General features: G+C 51.0%; 1 protein-coding gene across 1 annotated transcript in view; it reads left to right on the top strand.

The window, feature by feature from the left end:
• The window catches only part of MAPKAPK2 (MAPK activated protein kinase 2), a 45,277-nt gene extending 30,758 nt beyond the window's left edge, over positions 1-14,519 (top strand). Inside the window, exons 2-10 of the mRNA XM_067729166.1 lie at positions 9,043-9,182; positions 9,369-9,433; positions 9,727-9,806; positions 10,314-10,440; positions 11,054-11,129; positions 11,496-11,620; positions 11,956-12,041; positions 12,141-12,221; positions 12,802-14,519. Coding sequence (XP_067585267.1) covers positions 9,043-9,182; positions 9,369-9,433; positions 9,727-9,806; positions 10,314-10,440; positions 11,054-11,129; positions 11,496-11,620; positions 11,956-12,041; positions 12,141-12,221; positions 12,802-12,945 — 924 coding nt within the window. The 3' untranslated portion in view covers positions 12,946-14,519. The remainder of the gene's footprint in view (positions 1-9,042; positions 9,183-9,368; positions 9,434-9,726; positions 9,807-10,313; positions 10,441-11,053; positions 11,130-11,495; positions 11,621-11,955; positions 12,042-12,140; positions 12,222-12,801) is intronic.
• Positions 14,520-14,820: the final 301 nt, after the last annotated feature.

The raw sequence follows: 14,820 nt of genomic DNA, 5'->3' as shown, positions 1-14,820 counted from the left end.
AGGACCAAAGCATACTGCCCCTGAGAATCCCTAGACTTAATTTTTAAGAAGAAATACACGCAGATGGTAGAAATCCATACAATACAGAAAGATATAAAATGAAAAGGGGAAAAAATGGAAAATGGTACTAGCTTCTCTCTAGTGCCTACTCCCCTGGGGTCAACTCTGTCGATGTTTTAGGGGGTAAATACCTCCAGAAAAATGTTAAGCATCGACGTGTCTGTATATCTTCTCCCTCTGCCTTAAAAAAAAAAAAACAAAACAACAAAACCACCCAAGTGGTATATTTTACATTCTGTTTAGTACATTTTTATTTTTGGAAATTTAAGAAACACAAAAAAGAAAATGCTACCTATATTACCACCATTTATGAATAACCACTAATGAACCTTTTGGTGTGTTTGCTTCTTGTCTATGTGAACATACTTTAAAAGTTACTTAAGTAAAAAAAAAAAAAAAGTTACTTAAGTAATGTGAATGCAGCTCCATTAAAAAAAAAATTAGAACAGAAACAAAAAAGCCAAAGTATCATCATGTTCTTCGTCTGCTTTTCCATTTATTAACACCCAGTTCCCCTCACAGTGGCGGATGCAGCCCTGCCGCGCTCTTTCAGCAGGCTGTGCCACACTCTGTTATGTGGAGATGCTGCCATTTATCTGACCATCTCCTCAGTGGTAGACATTCAGGTTCTGACCAATTTTTTTGCCATTAAGATACTTTAGGAACGTATTTGTAGGATGATTTCCTAGCTAAGTAATTATTGGGCCTAAGGTTTGAACATTTACAATTTTGATAGATATAGCCAAAAATATACTAGTTTATATCCCTGTTGAGTGTATGAGAGAGTGCCTTTTCCTCAGCAATCTTTGCATAAACTCAGGAGTTTGTTTGTTTGTTTGTTTTTTGGCCTCACGGCTTGCAGGATCTTAGTTCCCCGACCAGGGATCGAACCCGTGTCCCCTGCAGTGGAAGCTCGGAGTCCTAACCACTGGACAGCCAGGGAAGTTCCTCTTTTGTTTCGTTTTTGGTCAAACATTAAAAAAAAATTCGCCATTCTGGTGAAGTTATTGTTACTGTTTTTTATAAACATTTCTCTTTTAATGAGTTGCATCGAGCATCTTTGGTTTGTGTTTCTTTTGCTTTGAACTGCCTGTTCTTATTCTTTGGCCATTTTTATATTGGATTGTTAATCTTTTACCATTGATTTGCCAGAGTTAAGTTAACCTTTTATATGTCATGTGTTGCAAGTATTTAAAAAACTTTGTCATTTACAGTGTAACTTCCAAGCCTTTTGTCTTTTGGTTGAAGGTTGGTCCTTTGTGGCTCCCCAGGGAAGGTCCTGGAGAGTAAGAGCGAGGGCGAGGGTGGGGACCACAGGGAAGGTCACGCTCATCTTCTGGGCAGTGTGGCTCAGTGCTTTTAAAGGCTTTTTGTACTGGGTTCCTTCCCCATTTTAAGTTTTAGCTTTGTTTTAGGTCGGGATTTCCCCCCATCACATTAATGAAAATCAGTTAGCAAAATAGAAAACCGCTTTTACCTCCCAACCAAATGTTTGGGAATGTGTGTGCTAACATGAAGGACCCGGTGATGTACTTCTGTGTGTCTTTTTTTTCAGTGACCTTCTAAGATCAAAAAAAAATCTGCTGTTAGATTTGTTTGTTTAGATCACTTCCTAGGGGAGGCCCATCAGTTGCTCCTCTCTGAGCTGTGCAGAGGTTCTAGAAGAGGGACATACTCTTTCTGCCCCTATAGATTAGAGGAAAACCATCATTTCAACCAAGACTTATCTGTTTGTCATGTCTTATGCTCCCGAGTTGGGCTAGATGAAAAGAGATGTGTGACACCTCTCTCCAGCCTTTCGTCTCTCTGAAATTTGGGAGATATTGTGGCAGCACACAATTTATGTCCTTTATAGCACACATCATGATATGTAATTAAAAAATTTTTTTAAAAATCTTGTTTGTTGTGTACTTCCTGCACTAAAATGTAAGCTCCATGGGGGTGTAGGCCTTATTTGTTGTGTTCTCTGTTGTTTCCCAGCACCTTCCAAACCAGCGTGTGGCACGTGCCAGGCACTCCGGGTTTGCCGAGTGATGGCAATCTGGGTAGGTGAGGTCAAGTGCTGTGAGTGCCACATGTCTCCCCATCCCCTTGATGGCTGCAGAGCCAGGGATGGGGGCTTTGGAGGGACCTGGCTCTTTAGAGAGATAACACATGATGCCAGGACAGCATGTCCTGGTCCCGCAGCCTTGTGACTCCTCATAACCTCCTTGTTCACTGTTCAGGGCTCTGGGGGCCCAGTGTTGTAGGTTTCAGGTTGAAAGGAGAGGTCGAGGGATTTTTGAGCCAGACATGGATGCCCCACTCCTAGCTGGAGAGCTGGGGAGGCTAGGTCAAGGGCCAGGTGGAGCTGGAGCAGGACAGAGAGTGACTGTGTAGGTTGCACTACAGTTCTGCTCTTCTCCTCTCCTTAGAGGAGGGCTGTGCAGCATCCAGCGCGCACTGGGCATGAGCTGCTTTCTTGCTCAAGACTCGACTGGGCAGCCCCTGGTCTGTGGCTAAGCCACCTGGCAGAACTGCCTGGAAGCCCATAGCTGCTGTTCCCTGGCCACAGGGCCTGGGGGTATGGGTGACAGCCTCCAATTAAAATTGGGAGAGAAGCTGCTTTGCCTCTTTAAAAGTATATGTGCTAATTGTAAGTCACTTAGAAAATTAAGTTATAATAAAGAAAATTAAGGCACCTGTAATCCTATCTTTCAGATATATAATTACCAATATTAACATTGTACTGTGAATGCGCTTCCATATATATGTATATATATACACACATACACATACTATATACATCTGTGTACATACACGTACACACACGAATATAGACAGATATACATATAGAACTGTACTGTACGTAAAGCTTTGTAGGTTGCTTTTTCACATACTGTCAGATAAATTTAAGGAAATTTCAGACTGGGAATTGTGCTGCAAAAGAAAAAAAATAAAGTGCTACTGCTGATAGCGACAAGGTGACTGAGACACTTAGGAATCCGTTTCGCATTAAATATTCTTCCGAAACATCATTTTAATGATTGAAGAGTGTATAGATAAACTCCTTTTGAAAAAGCAACCTCTATTGCTTGTTGCTGGGCATTCGGTTTGCTAGCCATTTCTAGTTAAGGTAAACAACTCTTAGAATATACATAGCCTTAAAGCTCCACCTATGATTAGTGCCATAGGGTAAATTCTAAAATTCTACAGTTCTTGAATTCTGGAATTTCAAAGTTAAAGGTTGGTTTGTACTTTAAGGCCTATGTACATTTTCAGCCCCCATTTTGGCTGTTGGTGTCATGGACAGTCTTGGGCAGATGTTGTACCCTTTGCCTTACCACGGGGTGGTGGGAAAGAGGCTTTGGGAGCGGTGAGAATGGGGTTCAGATTCCAGCCCTGCTGGGGACAGCCAGCTCAGACCTTGAAGTGATCGCGTAGCTCTCTGAGCCTATGTTTTCTCATTTATAAAATAGGATGCGTCCTCCTGGGGCGGGTCTGAGGGTTCCCCGTTGGAAGTGCTTAGCACACGTTTTAACTCAGAGCCCTCCCTGGAAGCAGGGGCTCCCTTCTCCCTGCGCCTTTTCGGCTGCTCCTTGCTTGCTGCCAGCTCTGTGCTAAGGAGCTTGCTAGGACTCAGCCCACAGCAGCACCTCTCCTTCCCAAGTCCTCCTCGTTTCTTCTGGCCTGCAGAGTGCCCAGGTCAGCCCCCTCCTTGTGGTAGGGAGGGGAGTGGGTGAGCCTGGCCCACAGCAGGGTTGGTGCCCTCCTGCTGGGAGTGCAGAGGAGGTCTTATTTACCAAGGTGCACCACACGCCCGGCACCACGCTTTGCCTGATTCAGACTTTTGCATCACTCTTGGCACCAAATCAGTCTTGGGAAGGGATGGATGGCTTCATTCTCTCAGGACATGTGCGCCCCACCCCCGGCTATCTAGCTAGGTGGTGTGGGAGGGAGAGGGAGACTCAGGGCTAGGATGCCTAAGCCCGCTTCTCTCCCAGTGTTCTGGGTCCCCCTCCACCCAGCGCCTGGAGCTATTAATAGCACCTTAAATGAGATGGGTGTGAGTGAGATCCCAGCTGCCCACCCCAGTGGGACTCTGGCACACTGTGGGGGGTGGTTTGGGGGGCAGAACAATATATTAGCAAACACTGATGCAGTGCTTACTATGTGCCAAGCACCGTTCTTAGTAATTTACATAATGCATATGTATTAATTCATTTAATATAGATAGGTACTATTATTATCCTATTTAAGAGATAGGGAAACTATGGCGGCACAAAGGGATTAAAAACTTCCCCAAGTTCACACACTTGGTAAGCGGTGGAGCTTGTGAAGGGCATGATGCCTTGGGACCTGGGGTTTGTTCCTTCCTGTCTTGTCCTCAGATCTCCTTGCTGGTGAGCTGCGCTTCAGGCCCCAGCCTCTGTTTCTCTCCTTTTCTCCGGCTCACCTAGGCTTAGGATGCTGATTACTCCTGAGTCTTTTCATGTGGCCCCATGATGGAAGATTTGGTGGGGGATATAAGGGGCACCATCCTCTTCCCTCCACGTCCCGGCAAATACAGGCATGGAACAGTATTTTTTTTTTTTTAATTTTATTGGTGTATTGTTGATTTACAATGTTGTGTTAGTTTCAGGTGTACAGCAAAGGGATTCAATTATACATCTACATGTATTCATTCTTTTTTAGATTCTTTTCTCATTTAGGTAATCACAGAATATTGAATAGAGTTCCCTGTGCTGTCCCTGCTGTTTATCCATTCTGTGTATACTAGTTTGCATCCCAAATTCCCACTCCATCCCTCCCCCACCCCGTTCCCTCTTGACAACCACAAGTCTCTTCTCTGTGAGTCTGTTTCTGTTTCATAGATAAGTTCATCTGTATCATTTTTTTAAGATTCCATGTGTAGATGATATCATATGATATTTGTCTTTCTCTTTCTGACTTACTTCACTTAATATGACATTCTCTGGGTCCATCCATGTTGCTGCAAGTGGCATTATTTCATTCTTTTTAATGGATGAGTAGTATTCCATTGCATATATATACCACGTCTTCTTTATCCATTCATCTGTTGGCAGGCATTTAGGTTGCTTACATATCTTGGCTATTGTAAATAGCGCTGCTGTGAACATTGGGGTGCATGTATCTTTTGAATTAGAATTTTCCTCTTTTCTGGATATATGCCCAGGATTGGGATTGCTGGATTGCATGGTAATGGAACAGTATTTTGGGAGAGCTCCCACAGCTCCCTCATTGCCGCCATTACCCTAGAGGTTCCTCCCCAGGCAATGGGCTCTGTGGCCTGGTCCCTGGCCCTCCGCCACACTTGGTAGGTAGGTGACCTTGCCTATTGCATTGCAATCTAGCACATGCAACAGTTGACCTTCTCTACAGAGCAAGGGAATTTCAGATGCAAACTAAAAGGGGGCCGAGGCAAGTTGCAGTATCCATTCCAGGCTTAGCATGGGCTTAAAATATTTTATAATCCCTTTCAGGCATTCCTTGTCTCAGGGCCTGTGGCTTTTTGGTGGGAAGACCCTTCTTTCCTTCAGACGTGAGCCCTCAAGGCTGTGGTTCTGGGCCCTTTCGCCTCCACTGTCCTTGTCCAGGCCAAAGAGATAGGAGCCTTTCCCACGTGACTCTTGGCTTCTGGTTGAACCTGCTGTGTTCCTCTGCTGGTGGCCCCTGGCAGCACCCGGGGAATCCTGTTTTCTTTCCCTGACTCTTCTCTGGCTCAGAGCTCAGCAGCCCCCTTGTTGATCTTTACTTAGCCCGGTACTCCAGATTAGCACATTCTTCCTTTCCTCTCTCCAGGCTTCTGTACCCCACAGCTGTCTACAAAGTCTCTTTGGCTCTTAATGGCTTTGCCCCTGTGACGTCAGCCAGCCTGTCCTCCTGACTGGATTGAAGGTCTAGCCTTCATTGCGTGGACTGGTTCTTATATCCATTCAAGGATTTCTGATAAATACATACCTGGCTGTCAATTACCAGTCTTCATGGGAAATTCTTACTATGTTTCTCTTAGAATTTAAAAATACTTGCTCTTTCCAATTTTCTTATTTTGCCACATTGAATCCAGTTTTACAGATGAGGAAACCCATTTCAGAAAGGTAGATTGGCTTGCCTGACACAAGCTGGGAAGTGCAGAACTGGGATGCAAATTGTGTGCGATTCCCAAGACCAGGTTTGTTGTGCTAGGCCAATCCAGCTCCTCTGCCAGGTAGGGAATTGTGTGTAAACCTGGAGGTGGAATGTGAACCCAGGCGTTCTGGCTGTAGATTCTCTTTTACCTAATGCCACACACGCTAACGTGTCTATAGCAAAGAGAGCAAGCAGAACCTGCGGTGCGTGCTCTGAGTTTAGGAGGGGCCGAGGGGCATGCACTTGGGTTTGGGCCTTGGTGTGTCCTCATTTAGCACAGCTGTGGTTGGTTACAGCACAGAGCTGGTTTCCAGGCGGTGGTCACAGGGCTGCAGACTGAAACCCAGCCTATAGTCTTGCTGGTGACTTGTATATATCAGGGTTTCTTGGTTGTATCAGGATGTTCCAGCCTCAACTCAGAGGTGATGGAGAGGGCCCCTGTGCAGTTGCAGTTATGCTGATGGTTTACAGTGGTGAGTGCCTTCCTGATAACAAGCACACTTAGAGGTATTCTTTCATTAGATGCTTGCAATGGCTCTGTGAGGGAGGGGGCCAGGCAGGTATTTTAACCCCCAACTTACAAATGTGGAACAGGCTCAGAAAGGTAATAGCCTCTCCAAGGCTATGCAACCAGAAATTGACAAATTCCAGACCAAGCCCAAGTCTCTCATGATTGTAAATCCAATGACCTCATGTTGCCTCTGAGTAAATTTGACAACTTCAATTCTTCCTCTCTGGGCTTCAGTTCCTATGTGCCTGTAGGGGGCGATAGAGGTCTTTCTATTTTGGGTGCTCTGAGAACTTTTTCTCTTGAACCCTTTGAACTTATCAGTCTTACAGCACATTATCTCAGGATTAGAAGCATTTTCTGTGTGTCTACCTCCCCTCATGCCCTCACCCCCCAGTTTGAGTTCTTTCAGATTGGGACTCTTCTATTTGATCTTGACATCTAGCACAGTGTGTGGCCTAGTAGGAGCTCAATAAATGCTTGTTGAATTGAAACACATGCAAATGAAATTGGCCAGCGTCTCCTCCTCCTTCTCATAGTGCATGGGAAAGGAAAATAACCTTTTTCCTTGGTCCATCCAAATAAATGAAGTTGAAGGTGGCAAAACTCAGGACCTGTGCAGTGTCCTTAGATGGCCACCAGGTGGCAGTGTGACCCCATGGCGACCTTGTCTTCTGCCCGCTCCCTAGGAGACTGAATTATCTTGGCCCCTGTTGGGGGATTGCCTCTGCAAAGCCAGTTTGCATTTGGTGATCTGAGACTGACAAGTCTCGGTCTCTGCCCCTCCTCTGAAAGTTGCGTGTTATCGTGGAAAAGGTTTACGCTTTGGAATCCACCAGGCCTGGTTTCCAACCCCGGGCTCTGCCTTTCCCCAGGACCTGAGCCTGGGACACACTACTTCTCTGAGCCTCAGTTTCCACATCCTGTAAAATGGGCAGCCGTTGTACAATTAGAAAAGGACCAGCGTATCATAGACCATAGCATAACTGAATGTTAGTTTTATTTTTGGAAATTCCTGTGTTTGCTTTTCCCTGCCCTCTGTAATCTGGCTCCGTCCTGGCCATCTGATCTTACTCACCAAGCTTCGTGCACTTTCCAGAAGGTCTCTTAGTGCTCCTGATGCATCACCCACCACCCCAGGGTACCTCTCGGTACCAAGATGACTGCCGTGGCACCAGGTGTCATATGCAGGAGAGATGGTGTGCATTCCTTGTGCTCCTTTTAAGAGGCCTCTCAGCAGACTTCCTATAAAGTTCTTCTTGACCAGTGTCAGGTCTTAGTAAAGGGCCTGGCTTAGACTAGTCAAGATTCAGCCCTTCAGGACAGGAATAAAGACGCAGACGTAGAGAATGGACTTGAGGACATGGGAAGGGGGAAGGGTGGGCTGGGACGAAGTGAGAGAGTGACATGGACATATATATACACTCCCAAATGTAAAATAGATACTAGTGGGAAGCAGCCGCATAGCACAGGGAGATCAGCTAGGTGCTTTGTGACCACCTAGAGGGATGGGATAGGGTGGGAGGGAGGGAGACGCAAGAGGGAGGAGATATGGGAACATATGTATATGTATGGCTGATTCACTTTGTTATAAAGCAGAAACTAACACACCATTGTAAAGCAGTTGTACACCAATAAAGATGTTAAAAAAAAAAAAAGATTCAGCCCTTGAGGCAGGTGAGGGCGCCAGGCTGCTTTAATACCCCTGGCCACCTGGTCCATGGAAGAAGAGGGGACAAGGACGAGGCCCGTGAGTTACGTAACTTGCTCAAGATTGCAGATCTAGTAAGAACCAGGATTCAAACCACACCGGGCTGACTCCTGCGGCTATCTGTTGGTTGAAAGGACATTGCTCGGGATTTGATACGCTGGCTTTAGGGATCTTGGAGGTACCTTTTCTAACTGATCTGGAGTCTCCCCTGTCTCTAGGCCCCTTTCCATTGTTGTTTGGGTTTTTCTCGGTCTGTCTTTCTGCCCAGGTGTCCTTTACCCTCTGTCTCCCAATGCTCAACTCTGCTCGCCTTCTGGAATAGACTTCATGCCCACAGCTGGGCCTTTCCCCTGAATGGTCAAGGGTGGTCTCAGAGTAGCTGTCGAGACCCCACGAGGGGTCATCTTGAGGTTCCTTTTAGAGCAGATGAGGGAGCTGCAGAGCTCTGAGTTGGGGCTTAGGAGAAGGAAGTGCAGGGAAAGTGCTAAGGGCTGGTGTTGGACCTGGGTAGGGAGAGTCGGTGGTGTGTCGGTGGGGATGCGGGCGAGTGCGTGGGCCAGGCCTTGTGGTAGGTGCAGGTGGTGCAGCAGCCGGCTGCCCCGCTGAGGTTACTCAGGAGGCACTTGGCTTGCAGATGCTGCAGGACTGCCCCAAGGCCCGCCGGGAGGTGGAGCTGCACTGGCGGGCCTCCCAGTGCCCACACATTGTGCGGATCGTGGACGTCTATGAGAACCTGTACGCGGGGAGGAAGTGCCTGCTGATTGTCATGGAGTGGTGAGCAGCCCTCCCGCTTTACTCCTGGCCCAGCCTCATCCCACTCCCCACCCAGGCCCCACCTTCTGAGGACTGCCGGGTGGGGACTCTGAAGCTTAAAATGTAGACGCCTGATTTTTGGAGGGGCGGTGGGGAGAGTGCTAGTGGGATGCTATGTTCTCAGATCTGACTGTGGCTTTGTTTCAGTTTGGATGGTGGAGAACTCTTCAGCCGAATCCAGGACCGAGGAGACCAGGCATTCACAGAAAGAGGTAGAAAGGGTCTGTTGTGGGGCCTGGGCTCGGGCAGGCAGGGGCACGGGGTGTCTGAAGGGGCTCTTGTGAGAGGTGCGGAGGCCTGCTGCCTTCTCCGGCTCGCCGCTGGGGCCTTCTTCCTCAGCTGAGCCAGGGCTGCTCCTCATTCCCTGGTTTCTGGGGGGCGGGGGTGGACGTAGGGAGCCTTAGGCTTTGTGGGGGGGATTGGTGTATTGGGTGTTCAAACCTAATGACACATCTTGTGACTCCCGCTTGTGACTTCCCGCTCCCCCATTCCCTCTTCTCTGCAGAGGCATCAGAGATCATGAAGAGCATCGGCGAGGCGATCCAGTACTTACACTCAATCAACATTGCGCATCGGGATGTCAAGGTACCAGCTGTTCTTTTTGCCCCCCCCAGTCCCCCCAACTCAGGTGCCATGGAGGCCATAGGGGTCAGGGTCGTGGTGACCCTAGGGAGGGTCCCCAGAGTCATCCTGCATCCCCGCTGCCTGGTTCCTGAGCGAGAGTGGGGCGGAGTGCCACTCTCTACCCCGCAGGCCCTGCCCTCGCTGGGCAAACCCCCACCCCAGTCATGAAGCCTTGTGAGGCCACCCTCACCCTGCGGTGCTCCTCAGCCACACCTCACCACCGCACCTTCGGTCTCTGTGTCACTGCAGTGTTCACTGCGGTTCTCTGCATCAGTGTCCGACTCCCATGCACGCTGTAAGCTCTTGGGAGGCAGGGAGCTGAGGGTCCTCACCGTCAGCTGTGCAGATCACAGGGGCTGGACAAATGTTGTTGAATGGAGGCAGAAAGGAAGGAAGGGAGGAAGGGAGGGAGGGAGTGATAGCCCCTCACAGGTTCAGCAGAGGTTCTATTTATCTCTCTCTCTCTAGCCTGAGAATCTCTTATACACCTCCAAAAGGCCCAACGCCATTCTCAAACTCACTGATTTTGGCTTTGCCAAGGAAACCACCAGCCACAACTCTCTGACCACTCCTTGTTACACGCCATACTATGTGGGTAAGTCCAGAGGAGGCCTGGGGAGCTTGTCTTCCCCAGAGCTTTTCTCAAGCCCTCCTCTTGCCGGTCTCAGGGCCACAGGTCCTAGGAGAGTTGAATCCTCAGGCCCTTTCTAGCACTGGCTCCGATGTGGCCTGACCCAAAGTAGGGCTCGTCAGAACTCAGCTGGGACTGAAGCATTACAGGAAATTATCTGCCTGAGGTTATGGGTGGGATTTTGCACACACGCACGCTTTTCCTGAGTAGCGCTGTCATTCCCATCAGATTCCCAGTGGAGTCTGGGATGCAGATTTGGTTCGGGAGCCCCAGCTGACTGGCACAGAATAAACTCTCAAAACGTGTTTGTCAAATTAAGTGGCAGTCTGAAATGCTCTTGCAGTTTAAGACTTGTTTTATCTTGAGATTCTAGCCCTAGGGCTCTCTTGGAGAAGGATCTTCTGCTCTCCTTTGTCCAGCCCTGGGTCTGGGCTATGACTGTTCCCCTTCCCAGCCCAGCTAAGGTCCCATCCAGATGGGCTGAAGGGTTGGATGGGGAGCACCAGCCACCGAGGAACTGCGGTGGATCCCAGTGTTCTGAGGGCCAGGCCCACCCACGCTGACCTTTGGTTTGCAGCTCCAGAAGTGCTGGGCCCAGAGAAGTATGACAAGTCCTGTGACATGTGGTCCTTGGGTGTCATCATGTACATCCTGTGAGTGCGTGGGGAGGGGCCTGGGGGAAGTGGGGCAGGGCTGGGATGAGAAGAAGAGGCAAAGATTAGCGTTCCCCTTCTGGATGGGAGATGGCCTGAGAATCCCCTGCATGTCCCCGTCTCTCTGTGTTTAGTGGATTCTGACAGCTAAATGCTATAAATTAGCCTATGGGCAGGAAAATGTGTGGTTTAGATACTGTTGCATTCCCGGGCCCTGTCCTTGACTTTGTATATTGTACCTGAGTCAGTGAGTCCCAATTTCTCTGTGACCTTTGCAAGAAGAAGCCTGTGTCGCGCTCTAGTCCTGGTGCAGGACCCTAAATAACATCAACTCTGTCCCTCTCTTCCCACTTCCTCTCGGCTCAGGCTGTGTGGGTATCCCCCCTTCTATTCCAACCATGGCCTTGCCATCTCTCCGGGCATGAAGAGTCGCATCCGAATGGGCCAGTATGAATTCCCCAACCCAGAATGGTCAGAAGTATCAGAGGAAGGTAGAGAACCCACGTGTACATGTGCGTGTGTGCAGGTGTGCGTGCGTGTGCAGGGGCGGTCTCACATGGGTGGCGTGGCTGTGGATCTGCACCTGGCCCACAGCTGCTGTGTACGTCCTGTCTGTGTGAAGGGCCTGTGGCAGAGCTGGGGTATGGGGCGCGTGGGGCTGTCAGGGCTGGTGCCGTAATGGTCTTCAAGGCTAGCTCCTTGGGTGGACTGTGTCCATGCCCCTTTGAATCTGTTTTTTCCCTGAAAACTGTGGGAAGGAGAAGCAGAAGGGGGGTGGCCCCTTAGCCATCTCTGTCCCCTCCCTGCACCTCGCTTTCCCCCACAGTGAAGATGCTCATCCGGAACCTGCTGAAGACAGAGCCCACCCAGAGGATGACCATCACCGAGTTCATGAACCACCCCTGGATCATGGTAAGCCTGGCAGGCTGGAGGGGCCTGGGTTCACGCGGACTGTCCCTTGGGGCTCCACCCCACCCAGGCTTTCACCCTGACCCTTTTCTTTGTCCCCAGCAATCAACAAAGGTCCCTCAGACCCCACTGCACACCAGCCGGGTCCTGAAGGAGGACAAGGAGAGGTGGGAGGACGTCAAGGTGAGGGCACCACGGGCCAAGAGGGGCTCAGAGGGTGCGTGCCGAGGTGCTTGGGTGTGAGAGGCGGTGCTGGCCCAGAGGGGTTGCTTCTGTACTCGCTCACCCCAGGGGGGCTCTGTTACAACAGGAACAGCGGCTCTGAGCCACTTCCCTGCTGGGTTGTGGGCAGAGGTTGTGTGTTTGGTCTAAAGTTGGCCGTGGCTGTTTTCTACAAGCCCTCTACTGTCTGGGTCTCTAAAGGGACCTGAAAGGTCATCTGGTACCATCTCCTCACTTTGCAGATGAGGAAATTGACGCCCAGAGGGGGGGTGACCTGGTCAAGGTCACGCAGCTAGTGATTGGCTGGGGCAGACATGAACCCAGGTCTCCTGACTCCTGGTCGGCGCTCTTTCTGCCTTCCTGTGGGGCCGCTGGAGGGCTCTAGGAGAGCGCTGGCAGCACGGTGGCCAGGCTCTGTTGACCCAGCCCTGGGCCCATCACCCAGCCTGCCCTCTGTCTCCTCTGCTCCCGCCCGTCACCCGCATCCTGCCCTTGCTTTGCCTGTCGCCTCTCACGGCTCTCTCGGTCACTGCCCCCCCAGGAGGAGATGACCAGTGCCTTGGCCACGATGCGGGTCGACTATGAGCAGATCAAGATAAAAAAGATTGAAGACGCATCCAACCCTCTGCTTCTGAAGAGGCGGAAGAAAGCTCGGGCCCTGGAGGCCGCGGCCCTCGCTCACTGAGCCGCTGGGCCCGTCCTGCTCCACTGGAGGACAAGCAATAACTCGTGACCTGAATCTATTTTTTAAATGAAGAGACACAGAACTGTTCACTCCCACCTCCCCTCCTCCTCAGCCTCATGGAGCCCGGACCTCGTCATAGGCTGAATTCTGCCTTTGGTTCTGGCCACCCCTGAGAGGGAGAGCCTGGAAGGCTGGGAGGGTGTGGAGAGAAGGAGCAAGGTGCTCTTGAACCTGTGCTCATTTTGCAGTTTTATCAATAATTTGACTTAGAATTTTTATGAAACTTCTTTTATTGTTCTTGCCCTCATTCCTGCTCCTTCCCCCCAGACCCTTTCCTGTCTGGATACTACAAGGGTTTGGGGTTTGTTAAAGGATATTTGTGGAAACTCTTATAGGGGGCGTCCCTGTGTCGTGCCACCAGCCCTCTAATTTCCCCACTACAGCCCCAGGTCCCCGCTGGCTGAGGCCTTCCGGGAGCTGCAGGCCGTGGAGGGCTGGGGCCAGGAGGCCACCCACCTCCTCTGCTGAGCCCTCAGACGTCACCGGTGTGCCAGACGGATAGGAGTGAGTGTGGTTGTGTGTGCGCGTGTGTGCCCGTGCCCGTGTGCCTGGATCAGTGCCTGGGCCTGTGCATTTGAGGGGCCAGGGGCAGGCAGGGCTGCAGAGGGAGGGCCTCCGTTGGGGCTCAGGAACTGTCTCCCTCCTCAGGCCTGCCCTGCCCGCGCTGGCTTTGCCAAAGTGCCTGGGAAGCGTGTCCAGATTCTGAGCCAGGCCGTCCGTGCCTGCCTCTGTGAGCGGGTCCTGGGAGGTGGAGAGGAGTGACTTAGCACTGGCACAGCGACCAGGAAGGCTGGAGCCCCGCCCAGGACCCCACTCCGCGCTGAGTGCTGGTCCTGGTCCTCCGAGGCGCTCATCTGCCACGTCATCTCTCTGCTTCCCCTTCCTGCCACTATTAACCCGTTCGTGTTTATTTTCTTACATTTTTGCTGTTTCTCAACAGGCCCACTCTCAGCCCGCGTGGGTGAGCCTGGGCAGTCGATGAGTGACACAGAGCTGCTGCGTTTCCTGTGCCTCCCGGGCTCTGGGGCATCGGCAGCACCTCCTGGTGGGCAAAGACAGCACCACTCTTGCGGCCCTCCTGCAGATCGCCATCGTGCGGCCTAGCGGGTGGGCGGGGGAGGCTTCACACCAAAGATGTCCCGATCCTGCCCCCTCCCCATCAGCCCCTTCCCCCCGACCCCAAACAACTCAGCGTCATATGTGCAGGCCAGTGGGGGGGAGGGGGGAGGGGGGTAGGGCCCTCCCTCCCCAGTATTAATTTGCAGCAGTGTGGGGAGAGGTCCTCTGTGCCATGGTCCCTTGGGGCAGGGGTGACAGTAATGCTTCAGCTTTCATCTCCCTCAGGGGCAGGGTTGGGGGGCGCACCCAGGGTCTTCTCTGGGTGTGAGGGAAGGGCTCCGAGTGCCCGCGGCACCTCCCGTCTCTGATGGCGTGTCCAGCACTCAGATTGTTGTAAACTCTTGTTGTTTTGTATGAGCAAAATTGTCTTTACTAAACAGATTTAATAGTTGAAAGGTTTTCTTTCTCTTCCTTCGTGGGGCTCAGCCCCTTGACCCCCCGCCTGTCCTCTTTCCGCACGTGGAGAGCGGTTCTGTGAGTTGGGAGGGCAGAGTCCGTGTGTCCTGGGAGAGGAGGGGAGGGCTCCCGGGCAAGAGGCTGAGGGCCTGGCCGGGACCTGGTATGGGGACACGGAGAGCAGGGCCGGTGCCCACCACGGTGTGGGGAGCCCACGCTCTTTTGCCAAGCATTGAATCAGGAGCCAAGCTGCTTCTCAGCCCAGTTCCTCGACTTGTTTAGCCACAGTCAGGCGCTGAC

Source organism: Pseudorca crassidens, chromosome 2, assembly GCF_039906515.1.
Source record: "Pseudorca crassidens isolate mPseCra1 chromosome 2, mPseCra1.hap1, whole genome shotgun sequence".
Lineage (NCBI taxonomy): Eukaryota > Metazoa > Chordata > Mammalia > Artiodactyla > Delphinidae > Pseudorca > Pseudorca crassidens.
The sequence above is the reverse complement of the archived record's forward strand: the minus strand, read 5'-3'. Positions and strand labels throughout refer to the sequence as shown.